General features: G+C 37.6%; 1 protein-coding gene across 1 annotated transcript; it reads left to right on the top strand.

Annotated features, from left to right (window-relative positions):
• The first annotated feature begins 1,510 nt into the window (after nucleotides 1-1,510).
• Nucleotides 1,511-19,855, top strand: LOC136132343 (nephrocan-like). Its single transcript, XM_065889234.1, has 3 exons — nucleotides 1,511-1,699; nucleotides 8,371-9,272; nucleotides 19,408-19,855. The coding sequence occupies exons 1-3, from the start codon at nucleotides 1,511-1,513 to the stop codon at nucleotides 19,853-19,855; spliced, it is 1,539 nt and encodes a 512-aa protein (XP_065745306.1).
• The last annotated feature ends 897 nt before the right edge of the window (nucleotides 19,856-20,752 follow it).

Below are 20,752 nucleotides of genomic sequence, written 5' to 3'. Positions count from 1 at the left end.
ATAACAGAAAAATTAGCTGTCATTAATGGTAGATGAGAGGTTAGGATTTTATAGGCATTTCATTTCAAGTAACTAAATATGAACTTACCTTCTTAGCAACACAGAAAGTAAGTGTTCAATGAGTATTTCTCTTTGCCGTTTCAAAGCCTAGGCAGAGAAAAAAATTGTCTGATTTGGAGAAAAGGTTTGATTTGGAGACAGGACTGAAGTTTTTTTTTTCCCGTCCTTGCTCCTTTTTCCAAATTTTCTTTTATTGAGCATTACTTTTCTATTTGAAAATTCTAAAAACTAAAAAATAATTCTATTAATGGACAAAAGAAATAAATAATAAAGCTTCTTGAAAATCAGAATATTGACAGAAAAGAAATCTCTTATCACTTCTTGTCTCTGATAGTAAAAGAAAACAAAAGGCAAACAATCAGAAAAGAGGAGTAGACAAGTCTTTTGGGAAAAGCACACAAAAATCCTTCCTCTGGAAATAGAATGAATTGATTATTAAAGTAAAGAAACTTTTGCCTTCAAAATGAAAATTGTAGCAAAGAGAGGTAAGGTTGAAGAGGAGATCTGAGAAGCTTTTCAATATTAGAAAGGGTTTCTTTAGAGCAATCAGCTGAGGCCAACCAGCATGGGGAAATTTAGGTCTTCCATTTGCGGGGAAAGAACTTCTCTATATAATCTTTTGCTTAAAATGCTTTTAAATTCCTTCAGCAGGGATGATCACAGCAAGACAAAAAGCCATAACAAAGGGGCACCCAGGACAAGGGAAACCTTCCCTTGCTGGTAGGAACTCACAGCTAAGTTCCTCTGAAGAAACTAGAATCCTTTTCTTCCATTATTACAAATAAATAAAGATAATAGACCTAGTTTTAAGTTTTATTCTCATTTGAGTCAACAATATTTTTGAATGACAAAATATTTTCTATATATATTTGAGTGATCAAGTGACAGATGAATTGAACAAGTTATCTGTGGCTCTAAATATCTCTCCATTGTACTCCCATTGTTTCACTAGCAATAAAATGTTATTGAAACAACAATAATAAATAGAAAACCTGCCTATTTTCCCATACTAGTTAATGTGAGAAGAAAACACCTGCCCATTGCAGTTCCACAAAAATGGTTTTAATATAGGGTCACAGAAAATTCAAAGGTTTTATAGCCCACTATAAAACAGCCCTTTGTCTTTTCCCACTAATTCCCTAGTGTCACATTTAACAAAACAAGGAAACTACAGATAATAGAGGTGTTTGCAGATTAGCCTTCCAAGCCATAAATAACATAGGGTTTTGCTCACCTACAAATATTAAGGCAGCTTATCAATGTTTAAGCGCCTTCCTCTTTGTAATGGTCGCTAACATTTTAACCCAGGCAAATTGAGAATTTTTTCTTTCCTGTCTTCTTACATTGACAGAGTACACATTCATAAGATTCTATAATCAGATTTCACAGTATAAAGAGTAAGACATCACCTAAACACTCGCCTGCGACCTGAAAGGCCCTGTTTTGGAAGATGTGTCTGCTTTATGCTTTCTTTGTTTTGCTCTCTCTTAGCTATGGTTTCGATCCTAACTGTCCTGGAAGATGCAGCTGTGATTCAGAGCAGTCGGTGCAATGCTACAGGCTAACGGAGGTGCCGTCAGGTATTCCTTCCACCACCAAGAAGCTCTACGTCAGTCATAGCAAAATTCAGCACCTTCAGGTAATTACTCATTCTACACTCAAGTTACTGCAATTTTATTTTGTGAGATAGGGTGAGGGGCAAGTGTGGGTTTGTTAAACTTGATTTAAATAATCAAAACGTAAAGTGATGGTTATGAAGTCGGGTAGTTGCACTAGCTACCTGTTTGCTCTGTATACTGAGATGGGTATATGCCTCTGGATATTTCTCTTTAGGAAAGTAGCCCCCCAAAAATCGGAGTCTATAATTAATTTTTTATTTTTGAAAATTCTAATTATGTTGTTGCAGAGTAAAAGTAAAGAAATGACTCTTTCTTAACAAAAAGAGCTTGAGATCATATGGCCCCTTTTTCTCCCCATATTAAAAAGAAGTCCTTTTAGGGGAAAAGTAGTTTTGTATGTGCCATAGAAGGCAGATGATACTTAGAACATTATAAGACTATCAAGGTGAATGCAGCCTATGAGAATTATTCATACAAACTCTACAAACCAGCCAGGCATCAGTGTCTTTGTGGAAACATATACAGAAGAAATACGTGGTTTTGTTTTGCCACATTACTGCAATTCTCATTCTACGTGCTTTTAATTATGATGTCTATTTTCATGCTTACCTATTCAGAGGGCACTGAAAAGAGTGCTATAGATTTGTCTGACTTGTATAACACAAAGAAGCTTTTAAAAATTTTTTACTTATTTATTTTTGGCTGCGTTGGGTCTTCGTTGCTGCGCGCAGGCTTTCTCTAGTTGCAGCGAGGCGGGGTCGCTCTTTGTTGCGGTGCGTGGGCTTCTCATTGCGGTGGCTTCTTTTGTTGCCGAGCACAGGCTCTAGGCACGCGGGATTCAGTAGTTGTGGCACACGAGCTTAGTTGCTCCATGGCATGTGGGATCCTCCAGGACCAGGGTTCAAACCCGTATCCCCTGCATTGACAGGCGGATTCTTAACCACTGCGCCACCAGGGAAGCCCGAAACTTTTGTTTTTGACCTTTGGTATTTTGAAAGGCATCAAGAGACTAGAGTTCTCATTCTAGTTTTCTCATTAACTAGAGATAGAACTACCTTAGACAAGCAGTTAAAAAAATCTGCAGACCTCATTTGTTACCTTTATGATGTGAGAAGGCTGGATTAGATTGGGGATCCCAGGAACTTTCTAGATGGAAAATTCTATGACTCTGAGTTTGCCTTTACTGGTCACTGCTTCTTCCTCATTGACCCAAATCTTAAGATAAGGAAAGGCCTGTCTGTGATCCAGGTGCCGAGAGTCAGCAGGTGAATGTACTTTTCCTTCAAACAGAGACACTCCCCCCTCCCTTTTTATTTGGTTAAGAAATTTTAATGTAGGTGCACATAAACACAGGGAGTTTAAAATATGTGGCATGGTATTTATTTCGAGGCTCAATAAGCACAATTGCCTGGTCATCATCTGTTTACTTTCCTCTTCTAATCCAGTAGTGCCTAATGCCAGAGAGCAGGTCTGACCCTGTCAGGTCTCAGCATTCAATCAAGACACCTGGTTAAAGGGCAAGATGCTTAAATATTTGTCCTGAGGACTTGAGATACCGAGAGCTGGAGTATCAGCTAAGCCTGGTAATGATCCCACACTGCTGCTTTGCAGTCAATAAGATGAAATTATGCCTCTCGTCAAATTCACTTATTGGATGAGTTCATTTGTCAATGGTTTAAGTTCACTGAACAGCAATACTGCCACTTCCCTGACTTTAACCCAGTTAATTATCTCTAGGAAGCACAGTTCACAGCAGAAAGGTTGGCAAAAGAGAGGATTTTTTTGTGAAGGAAGTAGAAAGCTCTGACCAATAATCCTCTTTTCTCTTTTAAAAATTCTTAGGCTTTAAATGACCATAGTTTACTTGCATTTGGTGAATGCAATGTATATTCTGTTTATTTGTTTGAACTACAGAATTGGGTGCCTATATTTAAAGCAAAAAGTCTTAAAATGGATCTTCAGATTAATAGCAATATAAATTATATATATATACACACATATATGTGCATATATATACGCATACATCACATATATGCATATATGCACAACATATATATATATACACACACACACATATATGTGTATATACACCACAATTTTAAATGTTTCAGTTACTTGTTCATATAATTCAACTGTTTTTGGGTCTGTGAATGCTGTGTTTGAGACTGGGGATAAAAGATGAAAAATTCAGTTCTAGGAGTTCCCTTGCCTAGTGGTTAGGATTCTGGGCTTTCACTGCCATGGCCCAGGTTCAATCCCTGGTCAGGGAATTAAGATCCTGCAAGCCATGCAGCACAGCTGGAAAAAAAAGTAAAAATTCATAGTTCCTGCCCTCAAGAGGGACTTTATTTATCCATTTATCTGTAAAAATCCCTACTTCTTTGAGATGCATGCCATCAGACTGTAACACTCTGTTCCTCTGTGTGTCTTATACTGTGCCCCTGGTCCCTTCCATACTGGCTCCTACTCTTCCTCTCCATCCTAAGTCCTGCATCTTTTGGTGTGCCTTCAGTGTCCAATATCCTAGTCCCATTCCTTGAACTCATAAAAAAGTATCTATCTACATTTCCACTTCACCACAGCCGTCTACTCTCTTGCTTATATCATAATCCTCATTATATCTGAAACTTCTGCACTCAAAAATCTTGAATTCCCATACCCACTCTCTGGTCATCATGTCCTTTCCCTTCAGCTGCCATACTCTGCACTTATCTTTCCACTTCATGGAGACTTCTAATCCTAGATCTACCCACTTTCTCTCAGATAATCAGTTCATTTCTTATCTATCTTCTTTCCCTAACCCTTCCCTCTTTGCATCCCACAATTAATTATCTCAACACTTATTCAGCAAAGCCTCAGTCTTATGTTAGGGTGATCGTTTTCCTTTGTTTCTCCTATATCTGGACAGCTGGGTGCTGCTGGAGAGGATTACACCTGGTATCATATCCAAGATAGCTTTTACCAAACCCAAGGTCATGAAAATGTATGCCTATATTTTCTTCTAAGAGTTTTATAGTTTTAGCTCTAACGTTTAGAGGACAAATAGAAATGTCTTTATGGTAGCAGTCAATTAAAATAATTGCACTTTACATCTTTTGTGGAGAGAAGAAGCTACTTCATATTCCTCTTGGGTAAGAAATATATGGTTTATCAACAAGTGGGGGGGAGAATTATAGATTCTTTTTATATTCTCTCCATACTTTTCAGGTTTTTAAATTGTTTACAGAGAACAAGTGTTGCTTTGATCATCAGAAAAAAAATTCCAACATAGTTTATAAACTCCTTGCTGGCTTGGTTCACACATGTCTGAGGCAGTCACTGTGAGGGTGTGTGAGTTTCCTGTGTGCACTGGACCTATAAGGTAACTAAGAAAGGCAGGTAACCTTCTAATGCTTGAAGTAGGGCCTGCCCAGCATTAAAACGTGAAACAAAGCCTTTTCATGGGGAAACCAGCAGAAGTTGCCCCTCTACTCTATTTCATTTTACTTGGTTTGCTTTTTTTTTTTCTTTTTAACTTTTCTTATTATATAGTAACTTTTATCTACATAGGTATTAGGCTCACTAAACTGTACAACTGTGATGGCAGGAATTTTACTTAGCTAAGCTTCCTAAGCCTAATTGTTAACACCAAGCCATACTTGCCTTGCTTTTTAAGCAATGTTGAAAAACTGCCAGCAGCCCCAAGGTTAGCTGCAGGGCAAAAGCATCTCTTTCCACATCTCTTGAGCACAACCCTGCTTAGGCCATGGAAATGGAAAAACAGGTCTGGCAGAATTTTTTTCCCTTTGTCAGCTCTGCAAACTCAACTGATAAGTTGAAAATCATTGGGGGTCTTCCTCACTGTTTGTGGCACCAGAACTCTATACTCTTCAGCTCAATGCATGTTATAAACACTAAGGTTAAAAATATATGTGTTGGGGTAAGGTAAACCTGGGTTGGAAGCCGAACTTTTCCACTTACTAGCAAGACATACTTGGACATTTCGTTTTGCCTTCTTGAGTTCACCTCATTGAAAAGGGAATAATCATGCTTACACATAGATCTTTGTAAAGATAAGCATAGTAAATACTTAGAAAATGGTGGCCATTTTTTTTTTTTTTTTTTGCGGTACGCGGGCCTCTCACTGTTGTGGCCTCTCCCGTTGCGGAGCAGCAGGCTCAGCGGCCATGGCTCACGGGCCCAGCCGCTCCGCGGCATGGGGGATCTTCCCGGACCGGGGCACGAACCCGTGTTCGTGCAGAGTGCAGAGAGTCCGGCAGGTGGACTCTCAACCACTGCGCCACCAGGGAAGCCCCAATGGTGGCCATTTTAACTAATAATAATCAAAAGTAATCTGCATTGACCTGATAAAGAGCAAAGGTTCTCTATGCTTAATAATAGGAAACAACTATTCACTGGATTCAGTTAAGAAAATGACCTATATTTACTATTAGCTAGTCTATATACTTTACAAATAGAAATGAAGACAAATTGAAGCTCTGACACCACTCTTTGTCTAGTCCCCATAGAAATTGTCCATTCAGATCCATGTCATCTCCGAGACTTGCTACATAGTCAGCAATCTTTTAGGGTCTGTGGTCACTCAGATAGAAGTAGAAGCATTTGCAACACCAAGGTCTTTTTTGTGGGAGATCAACAGTCCCAAAGGTGAAAAGCTATGTGTAGAGTCAAATATGACTTTACATGGAAGAAAGCCTAGAAAAAGGTACTTCAGGATGAAGAACAGATTAAACAACACTGAATCTTGGACAGGTCATTTAATTTTTTTTTTTGGCATCATTCCTTGTATGGAAGATTTGGACTAGATAATCTCTAAAATTTCTGCTTTTCTAAAACTCTATGATCTGTGTCCAGATCTTGAGTCTTTTTTGAAAAACATTAATTATAGACCACAGGCAATGGAAAATGTATTAGAAAATGATGAGTTGAGGAAGAAAGGGCTTTGGAGTCCAATTTGGAGACTGTTGAAATTCTCAACTCTTTCAAGTTTGACGATAACAAACTTTCAGGGTTATTAGGAGAATTAATGATAACACATAAAAAAGTACTTGGAACTTGTAGATGCTCAACAAATGCAAAAAAAAAAGCTATTGATCTTGGGATTAAGACTAATTAATACATCTGATTAATCATTAAGAAAATATCAAATGTTAGTAGCAATATATAAGCCAAGGCAGCTATCAAAACTATTATAATTTAAAATATCTGTTTATGGAGTTGTTTTTTTTTTTTTTTTTTTTTTTGCGGTAGGCGGGCCTCTCACTGTTGTGGCCTCTCCCGTTGAGGAGCACAGGCTCCGGACGCACAGGCCCAGCAGCCACGGCTCACGGGCCCAGCCGCTCCGCGGCATGTGGGATCCTCCCGGACTGGGGCACGAACTCGTGTCCACTGCATCGGCAGGCGGACTCTCAACCACTGTGCCACCAGGGAAGCCCTGTTTATGGAGTTTTTAACATGAGATTCTTCAGCTAGAATATCATATTAGGAAATACTTTAAAATATACCATAATTCACATCACGTGTCTTCCCAGAATATAAATACCTGTAACAAATATGTGATGCAAAATTAACCCACTTTTAAGGTATTAATCATGTATTGATGTTACAAAAGAGCTCAACTTCACAATTAAATCCAACATTTAGAAACTGTAGATAGTAAGACATAAAAGTGTGCACTGAAAATTCCAGCTTAATTGAATTCTAAAGCAGGTTGAAAGTTTTGTGAAGATTTATCAAGCTCAGGAAAATCTGGAACAATTCCTCTTTTTGCCTAAACATGATTTTACTCTGAGAACCAAATACCAAATTACATCATCCTAGAAAAGAGGTGGATGTCCACCTAGGAGGAGTTTGGAGGATATGTGGAGAGATAGGGGTGCTTGAACTTGCAAACCATGGAGAAAGTACAGCAGATTTGGTAATTTCTAAAATCTAGGAGAGGAATAGCATTAGGTCTGGGATATATGCATGAATGGACTCCTTGCTCTACAGAGATGGAGACACATGTATCCTGTTTGTTTCTTCATGACCCTTTTTCATCAGTGAAGCGTAAATTGGCCGGTAGGAACAACGAGGCTAGTTTTCCAAACAATTATACAGTTGAAAATGTTTTTCTGATAGGCCCATTCTATTGATAGCAGCATCTAGGACATTAAAATTTTTTTACTTTTAATGCTTAAATTGTTAAAAAGGTAATTTATAATTTAAAAAAATCTAAACATTGCAAAATGTAGATAGATAATGAAAATTCCTTATAATTTTATCTCCTAGAGTTAGAAACTCTAGTTAATAGTTTGGTGAAATATTTCCAGATTGTTTCTTTTTTGGCTATTATAAGATGATGCAACCAAGAACAGCCTATTGCATAAATCATTGTGCAATTTTTAAGTACTTCTACCTAGAAGTAAATTTGCTGGGTCAAAGAATACGCAGCAAAAGTTGGCCAACTTTATGTCTACCAATAGTGTGTGAAAGTGCTTAAAATATTTTAGACATGTTATACTGTTAACAAATGAATAAAAATGGTCAGAACCTGAGTTTCTATCCATTTCCAAGAGATATTTAAATAGATCCTGAAGGGAAATCTGAAGTATCATTAGTATTGAATGATAACGTATATGGCTTTTTTTTTCTTACAATAATCCTAATTACTGCTTTTCTCCCCCATTCCCCATCCCTGAATTTTTTGTAGCTGTCTAACTTCGCCCAAATGTCAGCTCTAGAAGATTTTATTCTGCTGGCCAGTGGAACAGAGTCGGTAGAAAATGACACTTTCAAGACTCTGAGTACTTTGAAGACCTTGGAACTCTGGAAAAATAAGTTAAGACAGGTCCCCAGTGCCCTCCCAGCCAGTCTTGAAGTGTTAAAACTAAATGATAATTCAATATATGTCCTTCACAGATCTGATTTTGAAGGACTGAAGAAATTAAAAATCCTTGAACTGAAAAACAATCTGATCTCTTCTCTCCCTCCCAGCATGCTCTCTTCTCTTGTCAGTTTGCAAAGCTTGGTGTTGGACAGCAACAATATCGAGTCTGTGAATGGACCACTGGCACTTCCCCATCTGGAACATCTGAGCATGGAGAATAATAAGCTACATCTCATACCAGCTAGCTTCTTCACTTCTCTTCAGTCTTTGCAGTTTCTCAGTTTCAGTAGTAACTTTCTGACTAAAATTCCTATTAACCTGCCCAAATCCTTGCTCTCATTAAAAATGGAGAGAAACCGGCTCAAAGTGGTAAGGTTTCAAGATATGAAACATTTGGAGAATCTTTCCCATCTTTACCTGTCAGAAAACTCACTCTCTTCCATAGATGGGGCACAGCTCCTTGCCAATTTAACTACCCTTGAGCTGTCCCAAAACCAGCTTCAAACGTTGCCCCTCAGACTACCAGCAAGGCTACAAAAGCTTGATATCAGCAACAATCTGATTCAGAAAGTTACAGCACAAGACTTCAAGGACCTCCGAGATTTGAAACATTTGTTTCTGGACAACAACATTGTCAGCTTGTTTGAAGCTGGAGCCCTGCAAAGGTGTTTCCAGCTCTCCAACCTGGCCCTGGAGCAGAACCTGCTTTTGTCTATACCTCTACAGTAAGTGAGCGTTATCATTTACAGTAACTACTAAAAAAGTTTTCCAAAAACTGGGACAACTAAGTACATTATACAAGCAAGAAAAGTCATCCAAGCATACGTAAAGTATCTGATCAAGGCTATCCAAGGGTTCAGGGGTGGAATTTAAACAGGGGTTTGGAATCTCCAGCCCTTAAGCTGACCCCTGCACTAACTTAAGTTATCTTGCCTGTAGGACAAGACACCAACGGGAACATCTGTATTTGAAAATATGCAATGTCACTTTGGGGACGTATAGTAACAAACATCATAGGGGGATGTTACTTGTAAAAATGTGTTCTGGTTTCTAAGTATATGGCTTGGATCTAGCAACAGGCTGACTAGGCATGTGCTTAACCACTAGCAAAGCAGGACACCAGGAAAAAATGAGGTGGGGCGGGGTTGGGGGGAATGTAGTAATACATTTATATTTTTAAAAAGCATTGAAGCAGTATTTGTGGGGAAAAAAATCAAATGTTATATTCTAACATTGTATTTATTTTGAATTATGTATTGGGAGCCTCGTGTTCTTCTCAGTGCTGTGATTTTTAAAGGGCTTAAGGGATGCTGCTTATTTCTCCGGGTGTCTGTCTGTGAGTGTGTGAGACAATGTGTCCATCTTACTTTCTGTTTTTGGTTGTTTCTTCTGTTTTCTTTCTCTCTCACACAAACACACACCACCCTCATACTCTGACACTTAATTTCTCTTCCAAATATCCCTCCTTCTATACCCAACCCACTGTACCTGTGCATTAATTGATCCTATTTATTTAAACTTTGTCACATGTTCCACATTTTAAAGTAGAATTAAAAAACAGTAGAATAAATACTATTATTCTCCTAAAAAAGATACGTTGTTTATTAAATGTGTCTATTAGTGGATTCTTTTTCCTTTCAGCACTATAGAAAAAAATGCTTCCTGCCCTATTATTATTATCAAATTTCTCATAATTAATGTACCAGCTTCTGGCTTCTGTAGAATCCTGTGGCACTTGATTTACTTATTATCAGTGTTCATTATGATAATTTTTCTTATCAATGAGAAAGGAAAAAATTATCTGATATGGACAGATGTTCATTTTTTTTGCACTGTACCCAATGCAAAACATTGAAAGGTGATTTTTCGAACGGAAATCAGTAATTTAAATTATATATTGAGGATAATTTGAAAGTAATCAATTTCTCTTAATGCCTAAGCATGTGCATACAATTAATTTAATTCAACAAGTACGTTTTGAGCATTCACCATGTGCCAGGTACTTTACCAGGCACTTGGGATACATCAGTGTAATAAAAGAAGTAAAACTTCTTGTTCTGTACAGCTTAAATTCTAGCAGGGAAAGAGTGACAACATAATATGTAAGTAAAGTATATAATATTGAGATAGTGTTAGGTGTTATAATTAACAACAAAAAGGGGCAGGCAGGATTACCAGGTTCAGGACTACAGTGAACGAGGGTGGATGGTTGCAATTTTCAATAAGGTAAGCATGGTAACCCTCCTGAAAAGGTAAGCTCTGAGCAAAGACTGGGAGGAGGTGAGGGATTTAGTTGTGAAGCTGTCTGGGGGAAAAGTGTTCTAGACAGAACAGCCCTGAAGACAAGAACATGCGGGCAGTATTTCAGGACTCTAATTCTTGTTGTTATTTAAATAATTTCTCTGCTATGTTCAAGCCTTATTTTCTATTACTGCAGGCTCCTCCTCCAAACAAAAAATTGTGTATAAAATAAAAACTCATCAAACAGGTTAGGGAGTGACTGTATCACATAAGGATTCTCAGCAGGCTATGACAGCCATGGGCAAAACTGGGAACTCAGTGGGCTTTTCTATTCGGGTGACCTTTAGAAAGCATTTGGTGAAGTAATCCTGCAAAGTTTAATGAGTGAAAAATAGCTTAATTATTTACTCCTGCCAGGGTATTTGTGTTTTAATAAGTGACTACAGAAAGCACAAAGTTTCTACCCAACAGAGTGTATAATGGAATTGCAAGCCTGAGCTAACCCTAATTTTCAAGTCTGACTTTACGATGGAATTATCTGGAGAACTTTTATAAAGCCTACTCATGCCTAGACCTCATTTCAAACCAATTAAATTAGACGCCCTAGGGTTGTGGTCCAGGCATCGGTATTTTTTAAAAGCTCCCCAGATGAATTTAATGTGTAGCCAGGTTTGAGAAATACTGGGAAAGGACAATGGGGCAAGAAAGAAGATACCAGGGGGCTTTTCCTATGAGGCTTAAACGAAACAACACAACTGTCAGCTTTGTCAAAGAACCTGGCCTGTTATGAGAGCAAAGTTCCTGTAGAAAGTGATTTTTTTTTTTGTGGTACACGGGCCTCTCACTGTTGTGGCCTCTCCCATTGCAGAGCACAGGCTCCGGACGCGCAGGCTCAGCGGCCATGGCTCACGGGCCTAGCTGTTCCCTGGCATGTGGGATCTTCCCGGACGGGGGCACGAACCCATGTCCCCTAAATCGGCAGGCGGACTCTCAACCACTGTGCCACCAGGGAAGCCCTAGAGAGTGATTTTTAAATTCCCCATCAGGACCACCACTTCCAAAACCACCATTCCCCAACTTTTCTTTAAATTGGAAAGTGGGAAGGACCCCAAAAATTTTTCCCGTGGTTTTCCTCCCATAAAGAATTAAAACACAATACAATCTATTCCTTATATTTGAATTTTGCGACTTTTATTTATGAGCTTTAAACGTTACACTCTTTTTATTTGAATGCTTCTTATTCATACACAAAACTACACTTTAAAATTCAGTGTTCTATAAATGAACTGTAAACACAGGCAACCTATCTGTGCTAGTTGCTAACCTAACCTAACCTAACCTGTTAGTCGCCCGTCGTGTATCCTATCACAAACTGTTTCCACAAATCCCTTCCTCTGTCTACCATGCTGCAATCTACATTTCATCAGGAAAATAATGGTATATGGTTTTAGGCACACATGAATTAAAATATCTACCCCATTTGCCTAAATATGCTAACTGAGATAGAAACAATACCTAACACTTACTAAGTGCTTACTAAGCTCAGCAGGGAATGAATATACATGTTATTCTGTTACTCCCTTACGACAATCCTGTGAAGGTAGGTACACTGTTTTACCTATTATTTTACAGATTAGAAATTAAGGTTAAGAGGTATCAAGAAACTTGCTGGAAGTCATATGGTCAATAAAGTTTGGAGTCAGGGTTAAATACAGTAGTCTAACTCCAGGGCCTGGGAATTTTAGGCACTGCACCCTCACCCTCTTGAGGTTTACTCTGCTATCAACAATACACTCCACTACTTAGAATTTAGTCTACCCAAGACCTGGGGTCTTGCTTCTTGCGGCTTCTCATTTCACCAAGCTGCAGCTCCGGGAGCAAATGTAAATTACATCACCCCTTCTTTATTCACAGTCTGGATAATTCAAATCCAGGATAGCTTTCTACAACCTGATGAAGCCAGTCAGCATTTTCTCTTACTCAAGTGCCATCTACAGACATAATGGGGATGCGCCCTTTTTTACTCTGAAAAGCGACACTGCCAAAAGAAGAAACAGCATTTCTAGACATATGTTTGTCTTAAAATCAGGGCTACCTTTTTGTATAAATCAGACTTATAAAGATAAATTATATCAAAGCAATAAATGACTACCCAAAGGTCACAGAAGGAGGAAATTAGTGACTTCTCTTACAGTGCCATTTTGGTTATCCATAGAAACATGAAAGAAAAAAAAAGGTACTCCTAAGACCAGGTACAGTTTTTGGCTGCCCAGCCCAGAACTGAATAAATGTATTTGTTTAAAAGAAAGCTTGGCTTGCTCATTTTCGTTACTAACATTTTTATGTAACTTCTGTGTACTGAGCACTTTCATCTATATAGTGGAAAATCAGAAGCTTTAAAGAGCTAAATAACTTACCTAAAGTCACATGCTGGTGAATAGAATAGCCAAAGTTAGAACTCGAGTCTTAATAAGTAGACTTGACTCTCTGGTTTACTCTGCCGTATCTTTCCTCAGCCGTGCTCCCTGTGCTCCCTGTACTCTCAATAGTTACAGAGTCTCGCTTACTGCCTCACCACCTATTAACAGGCCATTTTTCCTTGAAAAAAAAAAAAAAAAGCTATGCACAAGAGATTTTCTGTATAACTTTTAGAGATGTACCTTGTATAAGCTGGTGTGTGCACAAAATTACATTGTCTTAGGGATTAACTTCAAATTCAATTTAAACTGTGGATACCAATTTGAAAATTGTTAGTGGTATTCACAGTAAACCAACTGAGAGAAATGTCTTTGCAGAAGCTTTTATCAAACTGTTAAAATGTGTGGAGTGATTTTCCCTGGTAAATTAATCTGCTTTGTTAGGTAAATTTAATTCCAATGAAAAAGAAAGCACTTTAAACAAATAAGACTTTAAAATACTCAAAAGCACAAGTACTTATGTATGTATATGTATTATATGGTTTAGGAGAGGAATACAAATATAAAATACATGAACGTAGGGCTTCCCTGGTGGCGCAGTGGTTGAGAGTCCACCTGCCGATGCAGGGGACACAGGTTCGTGCCCCGGTCCGGGAAGATCCCACATGACGCGGAGCAGCTAGGTCCGTGAGCCATGGCCGCTGAGCCTGTGTGTCCGGAGCCTGTGCTCCGCAACGGGAGAGGCCACAACAGTGAGAGGCCCGCGTACCACAAAAAAAAAAAAAAAAAAAATTACATGAACGTAAATATATATAAATATAAAATGTAAGTATCAAAGAAAAAAAAAAGGCAAAATTTAGGCTAAGTGCCAATAACCTAAAAGATTAACGTTTCAGAATGAAATTCATATGAGAATAATACTATAACAAACAAAAGGTAATATTGTCATAAAATATGTTTAAATTCATTTGCTTTTTTCTCTTTGACATAGCAATCATATGACGGGGACCACCACAAAAAAATTCACTAAATACTAAAAAGAATCAAATGTACATCTAATATGTTCACACTGTATGAAGATAGCATTCAGATGGTATTTCAAGGGACATTTTTCCTATAAAGCTTTCTCACTTCTTGTACTTCACAAAGAGAATAGCACTTAATATAAAGTTGACTAGCAGAAAGATTTTCAGTTCACAATTGTGATTATTATTTATTTTTTATCAACAGGTGTTAGCATGACATTTTTCAAACTGGTATCCACGGTTAAAATTTTTTTTTCCTGATTATAAAGAAATACCTGTTCAAGTTGAAAATTTAGCGTGCTGAAAAATAAAAAAGTCACCCATAACTGTTCAACCAGAACCTATGCCTAGCGATAATTTGTTTTTATGTATTTGAGATCAGTCACTTTTTTTTCTATTTTTTCCATTTAACATTATAGTGTGGTTTTTCTCTCCATTTTCCCTTTTCTATTTTTTCCAAGTATCACTATGGACCCAGGGATCTTAATTCATTCAGTGTGTTATGATCATTTATAGTTGCTAGTCTCTTTTGGTGCTCAAATTTCCCCAAATTTGGCTAGTGGGAGCCCCTCCAAGCTGGTTCCTATGTTCATGAGACATGATTCCATTACCTCTCTTTTTATAAACTTGTGGTAAAATACACATAACATAAAATTTATGTGTACAATTATTAATTTTTACATGTACAATTCAATATTGTTAAGTATCTTCACATTGTTGTGCAACCAGTCTCCAGAACTTTTTCATCTTGCAAAACCAAAACTCTGCACCCATTAAACAACTCCTCATTTCCCTCCTCCCCTCACCCTCTGACAACCACCGTTCTACTTCCTGTTTCTATGAATCTGACTACTCTAGATATCTTATGTAAGTGGAATCATACAGTAGTTATCTTTTTGTGACAGGCTTTTTTCACTTAACATAATATCCTTATTCATGTTGTAGCATGCGTCAGAATTTCCTTCCTTTCAAGGCTGAATAATATTCCATTGTATGTACTTGTATTTTGTATTTTGCTTATTCATTCATCCATCAGTGGACACTTGGATTGCTTCCACATTTTAACTACTGTGAATTCAATATGGGAGTATAACATGGGTGTATAAATATCTCTTTGAGACCTTGCTTTCAATTCTTTTGAGTATATACGCAGAAGTGCAATTGCTGGATCATATGCAAGTATAGTTTTAATTTTGGGGGGAACCACCCATACTGTGTTCCATATTGACTGTACCATTTTACACTCCCATCAACAGGGCACAAAGTTTCCAATTTCTCCACATTCTTGTTAACACTTGTTATTTTCTGGATTTTTGATAGCAACCATCATGATAGGTGTTCCACTAATCTTTGAACACTTCATTGCATTCCAGTTCAGACATTCCAGCTTACCTTGCCCCAGACGTGGAATTAGCCATTTTTCCAAGAAGTCTTGCTTCTTTTTTTTTTTTTAATTTTATCAAAGTATAGTTGATTTACAATGTTGTGTTAATTTCTGCTGTCCTGCAAAGTGATTCAGTTATACATATATATATTCCTTTCCATATTTTTTCCATTATAGTTTATCACAGGATATTGATTATTGTTCCCTGTGCTAAACAATAGGACCTTGTTGTTTATTGAAGCCTTGCTTCTTTTAAGTAGCGACTGGAATTCTGAAACTAAGATCTGTGTGTTCAGTGAGCTTATGCTATTGGGATCACATTGCTACTCGTGTATAATATTGCTTTTAGGTCCTTTCAGTATACAGAGGTAGAAGATATATATTTTTTTAAATCATAAATTCACATTGGTATTTCCAATTCATATTACCATTAGAGAGAGTTTTTTCTTCTCTTATTTTATATTTGTATCTTTTTCTCTTACAATGAAAATCTTGGTTCCTAATAAGATTACTATATTTACTTATTTTCCTTATCTTACAGTATTCATTAAAAAGTTTTGAAATTGTATTACTAAGAGTAATATTAACAATAAATATACTGCGAGGAATTTCTTTGCAGATCCTTTTGTCTTTAGAGTCTAAGGCTTAGCTATCTCTACTAATGCTATTCAGAGTACTTTTTCTTTATTTTATATGGTTACATTACCAACATAAACAGTTGATTAGTTAATTAGATTTGTTTGTTTTGGCTTGTGTTCAATTTTAGGGCTTGGTTTTGTTTTTATTTGTTTTACATAAAACGTTAACGTGATTCAAAAGTTAAAACCATATGGAACCAAACACTCCCTATAAGTAACTATTTTAATTCACTTCTGGTTTATCTTTTTTCTTTTTTTTCAAAAACAAGCAAACTGTGTACATGTATTCTTATTTCCCTCTTACACAAAAACTAAGATATTACATACACTATTCCACTTCTTGTTTTTCTTCCCTTTAACAATACTTTCTAGAAATCATTTTATGGGTAATTCATAGAGACCAGCCTCTTTCTTTTTCAAGGCTGCATAGTAGTTCTTTACTCTTGTACTGGGTTGTTTACAGTCTTTTGCTATTATAAATAATACCATAAGAAATACACATGTGCTGTTTTATGTTTGTGGATATAAAATATGGATATGTTTGTGGATATAAAATATCACATCTTCAGAGATTTTACCTAGAAATGAAATTGCCGGGTCAAAGGGTAAATGCACATTATTTTGTTAGGCTTTGCTAAATTCTCCACAGGAGCCATGCCATTTTCAGCTCCCACCAAGCTATGTATGAGATTGTCTGCTTCTTCATGGCTTTGCCCACAGAATGTATTGCTAAGGATTAAGACTTTTTACCAATCTGATTCGTGAGAAATGGAATCTCTGTGTGTTTTTATTCTTCATTTCTCTATTCTGAGTATGGCTGAAGACTTAAAGGCTTTGCTTTTTTTTCTGAGAATATAAGTTCCTTTTATTTTTTATTTTATTTATTTTTTTAACATCTTTATTGGAGTATAATTGCTTTACAATGGTGTGTTATTTTCTGCTTTACAACAAAATGAATCAGTTATATATATACATATGTTCCCATATCTCTTCCCTCTTGCGTCTCCCTCCCTCCCACCCTCCCTATCCCACCCCTCCAGGCGATCATAAAGCACGAGCTGATCTCCCTGCGCTATGCGGCTGCTTCCCACTAGCTAGATACCTTATGTTTGGTAGTGTATGTATGTCCATGCCTCTCTCTCGCTTTGTCACAGCTTACCCTTCCGCCTCCCCATATCCTCAAGTCCATTCTCTAGTAGGTCTGTGTCTTTATTCCTGTCTTACCCCTAGGTTCTTCATGACATTTTTTTTTCTTAGATTCCATATATATGTGTTAGCATACAGTATTTGTCTTTCTCTTTCTGACTTACTTCACTCTGTATGACAGACTCTAGGTCCATCCACCTCATTACAAATAGCTCAATTTCGTTTATTTTTATGGCTGAGTAATATTCCATTGTATATACATGCCACATCTTCTTTATCCATTCATCCGAAGATGGACACTTAGGTTGTTTCCATCTCCGGGCTATTGTAAATAGAGCTGCAATGAACATTATGGTACATGACTCTTTTTGATTTCTGGTTTTCTCAGGGTATATGCCCAGTAGTGGGATTTCTGGGTCATATGGTAGTTCTATTTGTAGTTTTTTAATGAACCTCCATACAGTTCTCCACAGTGGCTGTACCAATTCACACTCCCACCAGCAGTGCAAGAGTGTTCCCTTTTCTCCACACCCTCTCCAGCATTTATTGTTTCTAGATTTTTTTGATGATGGCCATTCTGACCGGTGTGAGGTGATACCTCATTGTGGTTTTGATTTGCATTTCTCTGATGATTAGTGATGTTGAGCATCCTTTCATGTGTTTGTTGGCAATCTGTATATCTTCTGTGGAGAAATGTCTATTTAGGTCTTCTGCCCATTTTTAAGGCTTTGCTTTTATGTGGATTTCCATTCATACTTTTTGCCCACTTTCAGACTTATTTTAAAACCTTTTCTTCTCAACTTGTAATAGTCCTTTACATATTAGGGAGATTGGCTCTTTGTCTGGGATATAAAGTGCAGATATTTCCCCCAGTTTGTCTTTTGATTTTGCATATGTCTTTTGCCATATACAATTTCTTTTTCTATGATTTTTAATGTAGTTGATTTATTGATCTTTTATAGCTTCTGGATTTTTTTTTTTTTTTTTTTTTTTTTTTTTTTTTTTTTGCGGTATGCGGGCCTCTCACTGTTGTGGCCTCTCCTGTTGCGGAGCACAGGCTCCGGACGTGCAGGCTCAGCAGCCATGGCTCACGGGCCCAGCCACTCCACGGCATGTGGGATCTTCCTGGACCAGGGCACGAACCCGTGTCCCCTGCATCGGCAGGTGGACTCTCAACCACTGCACCACCAGGGAAGCCCCAGCTTCTGGATTTTTAAGCCATAGTCAGAAAAGCTTTTTTATAGAACTGGTATTTTAAAAATTATTTGAAAATATGATTTTTATGATCACATAATAGTCCATTATCTCTTAATTTCCATATTAGTGGACATTAGCCCTTTATCATTTTTTTGCTGTTATAAATATAATCAAATGTATGACAAACATATTTTTAAATAAATCTCTATTCACTTCTCCTATTATCTCCTACGCTGAAAGGCATGACGTTATTTAAATTCGATACGTGTTACCAAATTGTTTCCAAAATGGTACCAGTTTATACTCCCACTAGCAGAGTTTAAGTTCTTACCTCACTACACCCTCATCAGAAATGAATTTTAAAATTTAAATTCAAAATGATGCTCTAATTTCTAACACTGCATCTTTTATATTCATGAAGAACAATGCTTTTCATATTTTTATTCAATATTTTTACCTTTCCTATAAATTATTGATTCATGGCATCTGCCAACTAAAAAGTTGGAAACTTACTATTTTCCTTATCAATTTGTTACATGATCCAATTTGAAATGAAAAATTAAAGAGTTTATGGCTAGGAACCAGAAAAACCAGAGGGCTAGAAAATAAGACCTATGAGAAAGTGTTAAAGACCTATAGATAAGACTGAGGTTTGCACTTTTAATTAACTTTACAAAATAAACCTTGTTTTCTAGCTTCAGAGGAAACAGAATGGTACAGAAAAGGTGGGTGTTGCTCAATCTGAGTTGCCTAGACAGTTATGGAATGATGGTCACAGCCTCCTTTCACATCCTGTTTCCATGCTTTTGCAGGCTCCCGGCAACCTTAGCAAGGCTGGACCTAAAAGGCAATGCCATCCAGGATATTGCTGAGAGGGAGCTCAAGGATCTGAAGCAGCTTCAGGTTCTAAACCTTAGGAACAACAAGATCTCTGCCTTAGACCTCAAAGCCTTGGAGGTGTTGCCTCGCCTCAGGCACCTGTATCTGGATGGAAATCCGTGGAATTGCACCTGCAGTCTCCTGAGAGCCAGGGAGGTCCTGAAGGCCAAGGGCACAGATGTGAGGGGAGGACAATGTGCAGCACCAGCTGAACGACAAGGGGAGAGCTGGATGTCTTCCAAGAAGATAATGAGGCAATGTGAGCATCACTTGCATCTGACCGAGAAAAGCAAAGAGACCAAAAAGAAACCAAAGCCTGAAGAGCACTCCAGCATCAGAATCAATGTGGATGATGATTATTATGATTATGAGGTAGATTAAGGATGAGCTTAGTTTATAGTTTAGAAAAAGGTTTTGTTTCTTTTTTTAAAATAGACTTCATTTTTAGAGCAGTTTTAGGTTCATAGCAGAATTGAGAGGAAGGTACAGAGATTTCCTATATACCTCCTACCCCTACACAAACATAGCCTCCCCCATTACAACATGTCCCACCAGAATGGAACATTTGTTACAGCTGATGGATCTCTATTGACAGGTCATAATCACCTAAAGTCCATAGTTTACATTAGGGTTTACTCTTGGTGTTGTACATACTCTGGGTTTGGACAAATATATAATGACATGTATTTACCACTATAATATCACACAGAGTAGTTTCACTGCCCTAAAAATCCTCTGTGCTCCAGAAAAAATGTTGTGGTTTTTTTTTTGTTTTTTGTTTTTTTGGGGTTTTTTTGTGGTACGTGGGCCTCTCACTGTTATGGCCTCTCCTGTTGCGGAGCACAGGCTCCGGACGCGCAGGCTCAGCGGCCATGGCTCTCGGGCCCAGCCGCTCCGTGGCATGTGGGATCTTCCCGGACCGGCACGAACCCGTGTCCCCTGCATCGGCAGGCGGACTCTCAACCACTGCGCCACCAGGGAAGCCTAGAAAAAAACTTTTTTAATGGTCAATATCTTAAGCAGAAATATATAATAAATTTAGATATACAAGATTCTTTTTATAAGTTTTTCTCTTTCTTTTTAAGAATGAAGTGAGGGTTAAGACAAGTTGAGGTGGGGGGAGGGAAGTAGAAATGAATGGTCAGAAGATGTAAGATTCCTTCCATGTTAAAAGTAGTTTGTTTGTATTTTATACTGAAACCTAGACAAATAGTAATGCCCAATAAAATCTCTATCTAACTAACTTCCTGCAAATAGAGTAGTTCATTTTATCAAATA

This window comes from Phocoena phocoena, chromosome 12 (genome assembly GCF_963924675.1).
Source record: "Phocoena phocoena chromosome 12, mPhoPho1.1, whole genome shotgun sequence".
NCBI lineage: Eukaryota > Metazoa > Chordata > Mammalia > Artiodactyla > Phocoenidae > Phocoena > Phocoena phocoena.
Note: the sequence above shows the minus strand (reverse complement) of the source record. Positions and strands in the feature narration are given on the sequence as shown.

Excerpts from the sequence above, each read along its gene's own strand:
- LOC136132343 (XM_065889234.1), top strand. The coding sequence starts at position 1,511 with ATGTGTCTGCTTTATGCTTTCTTTGTTTTGCTCTCTCTTAGCTATGGT. Across the intron at positions 1,700-8,370 it reads GCAAAATTCAGCACCTTCAG|CTGTCTAACTTCGCCCAAAT; the intron begins GTAATTACTCAT and ends AATTTTTTGTAG. Across the intron at positions 9,273-19,407 it reads CTTTTGTCTATACCTCTACA|GCTCCCGGCAACCTTAGCAA; the intron begins GTAAGTGAGCGT and ends ATGCTTTTGCAG.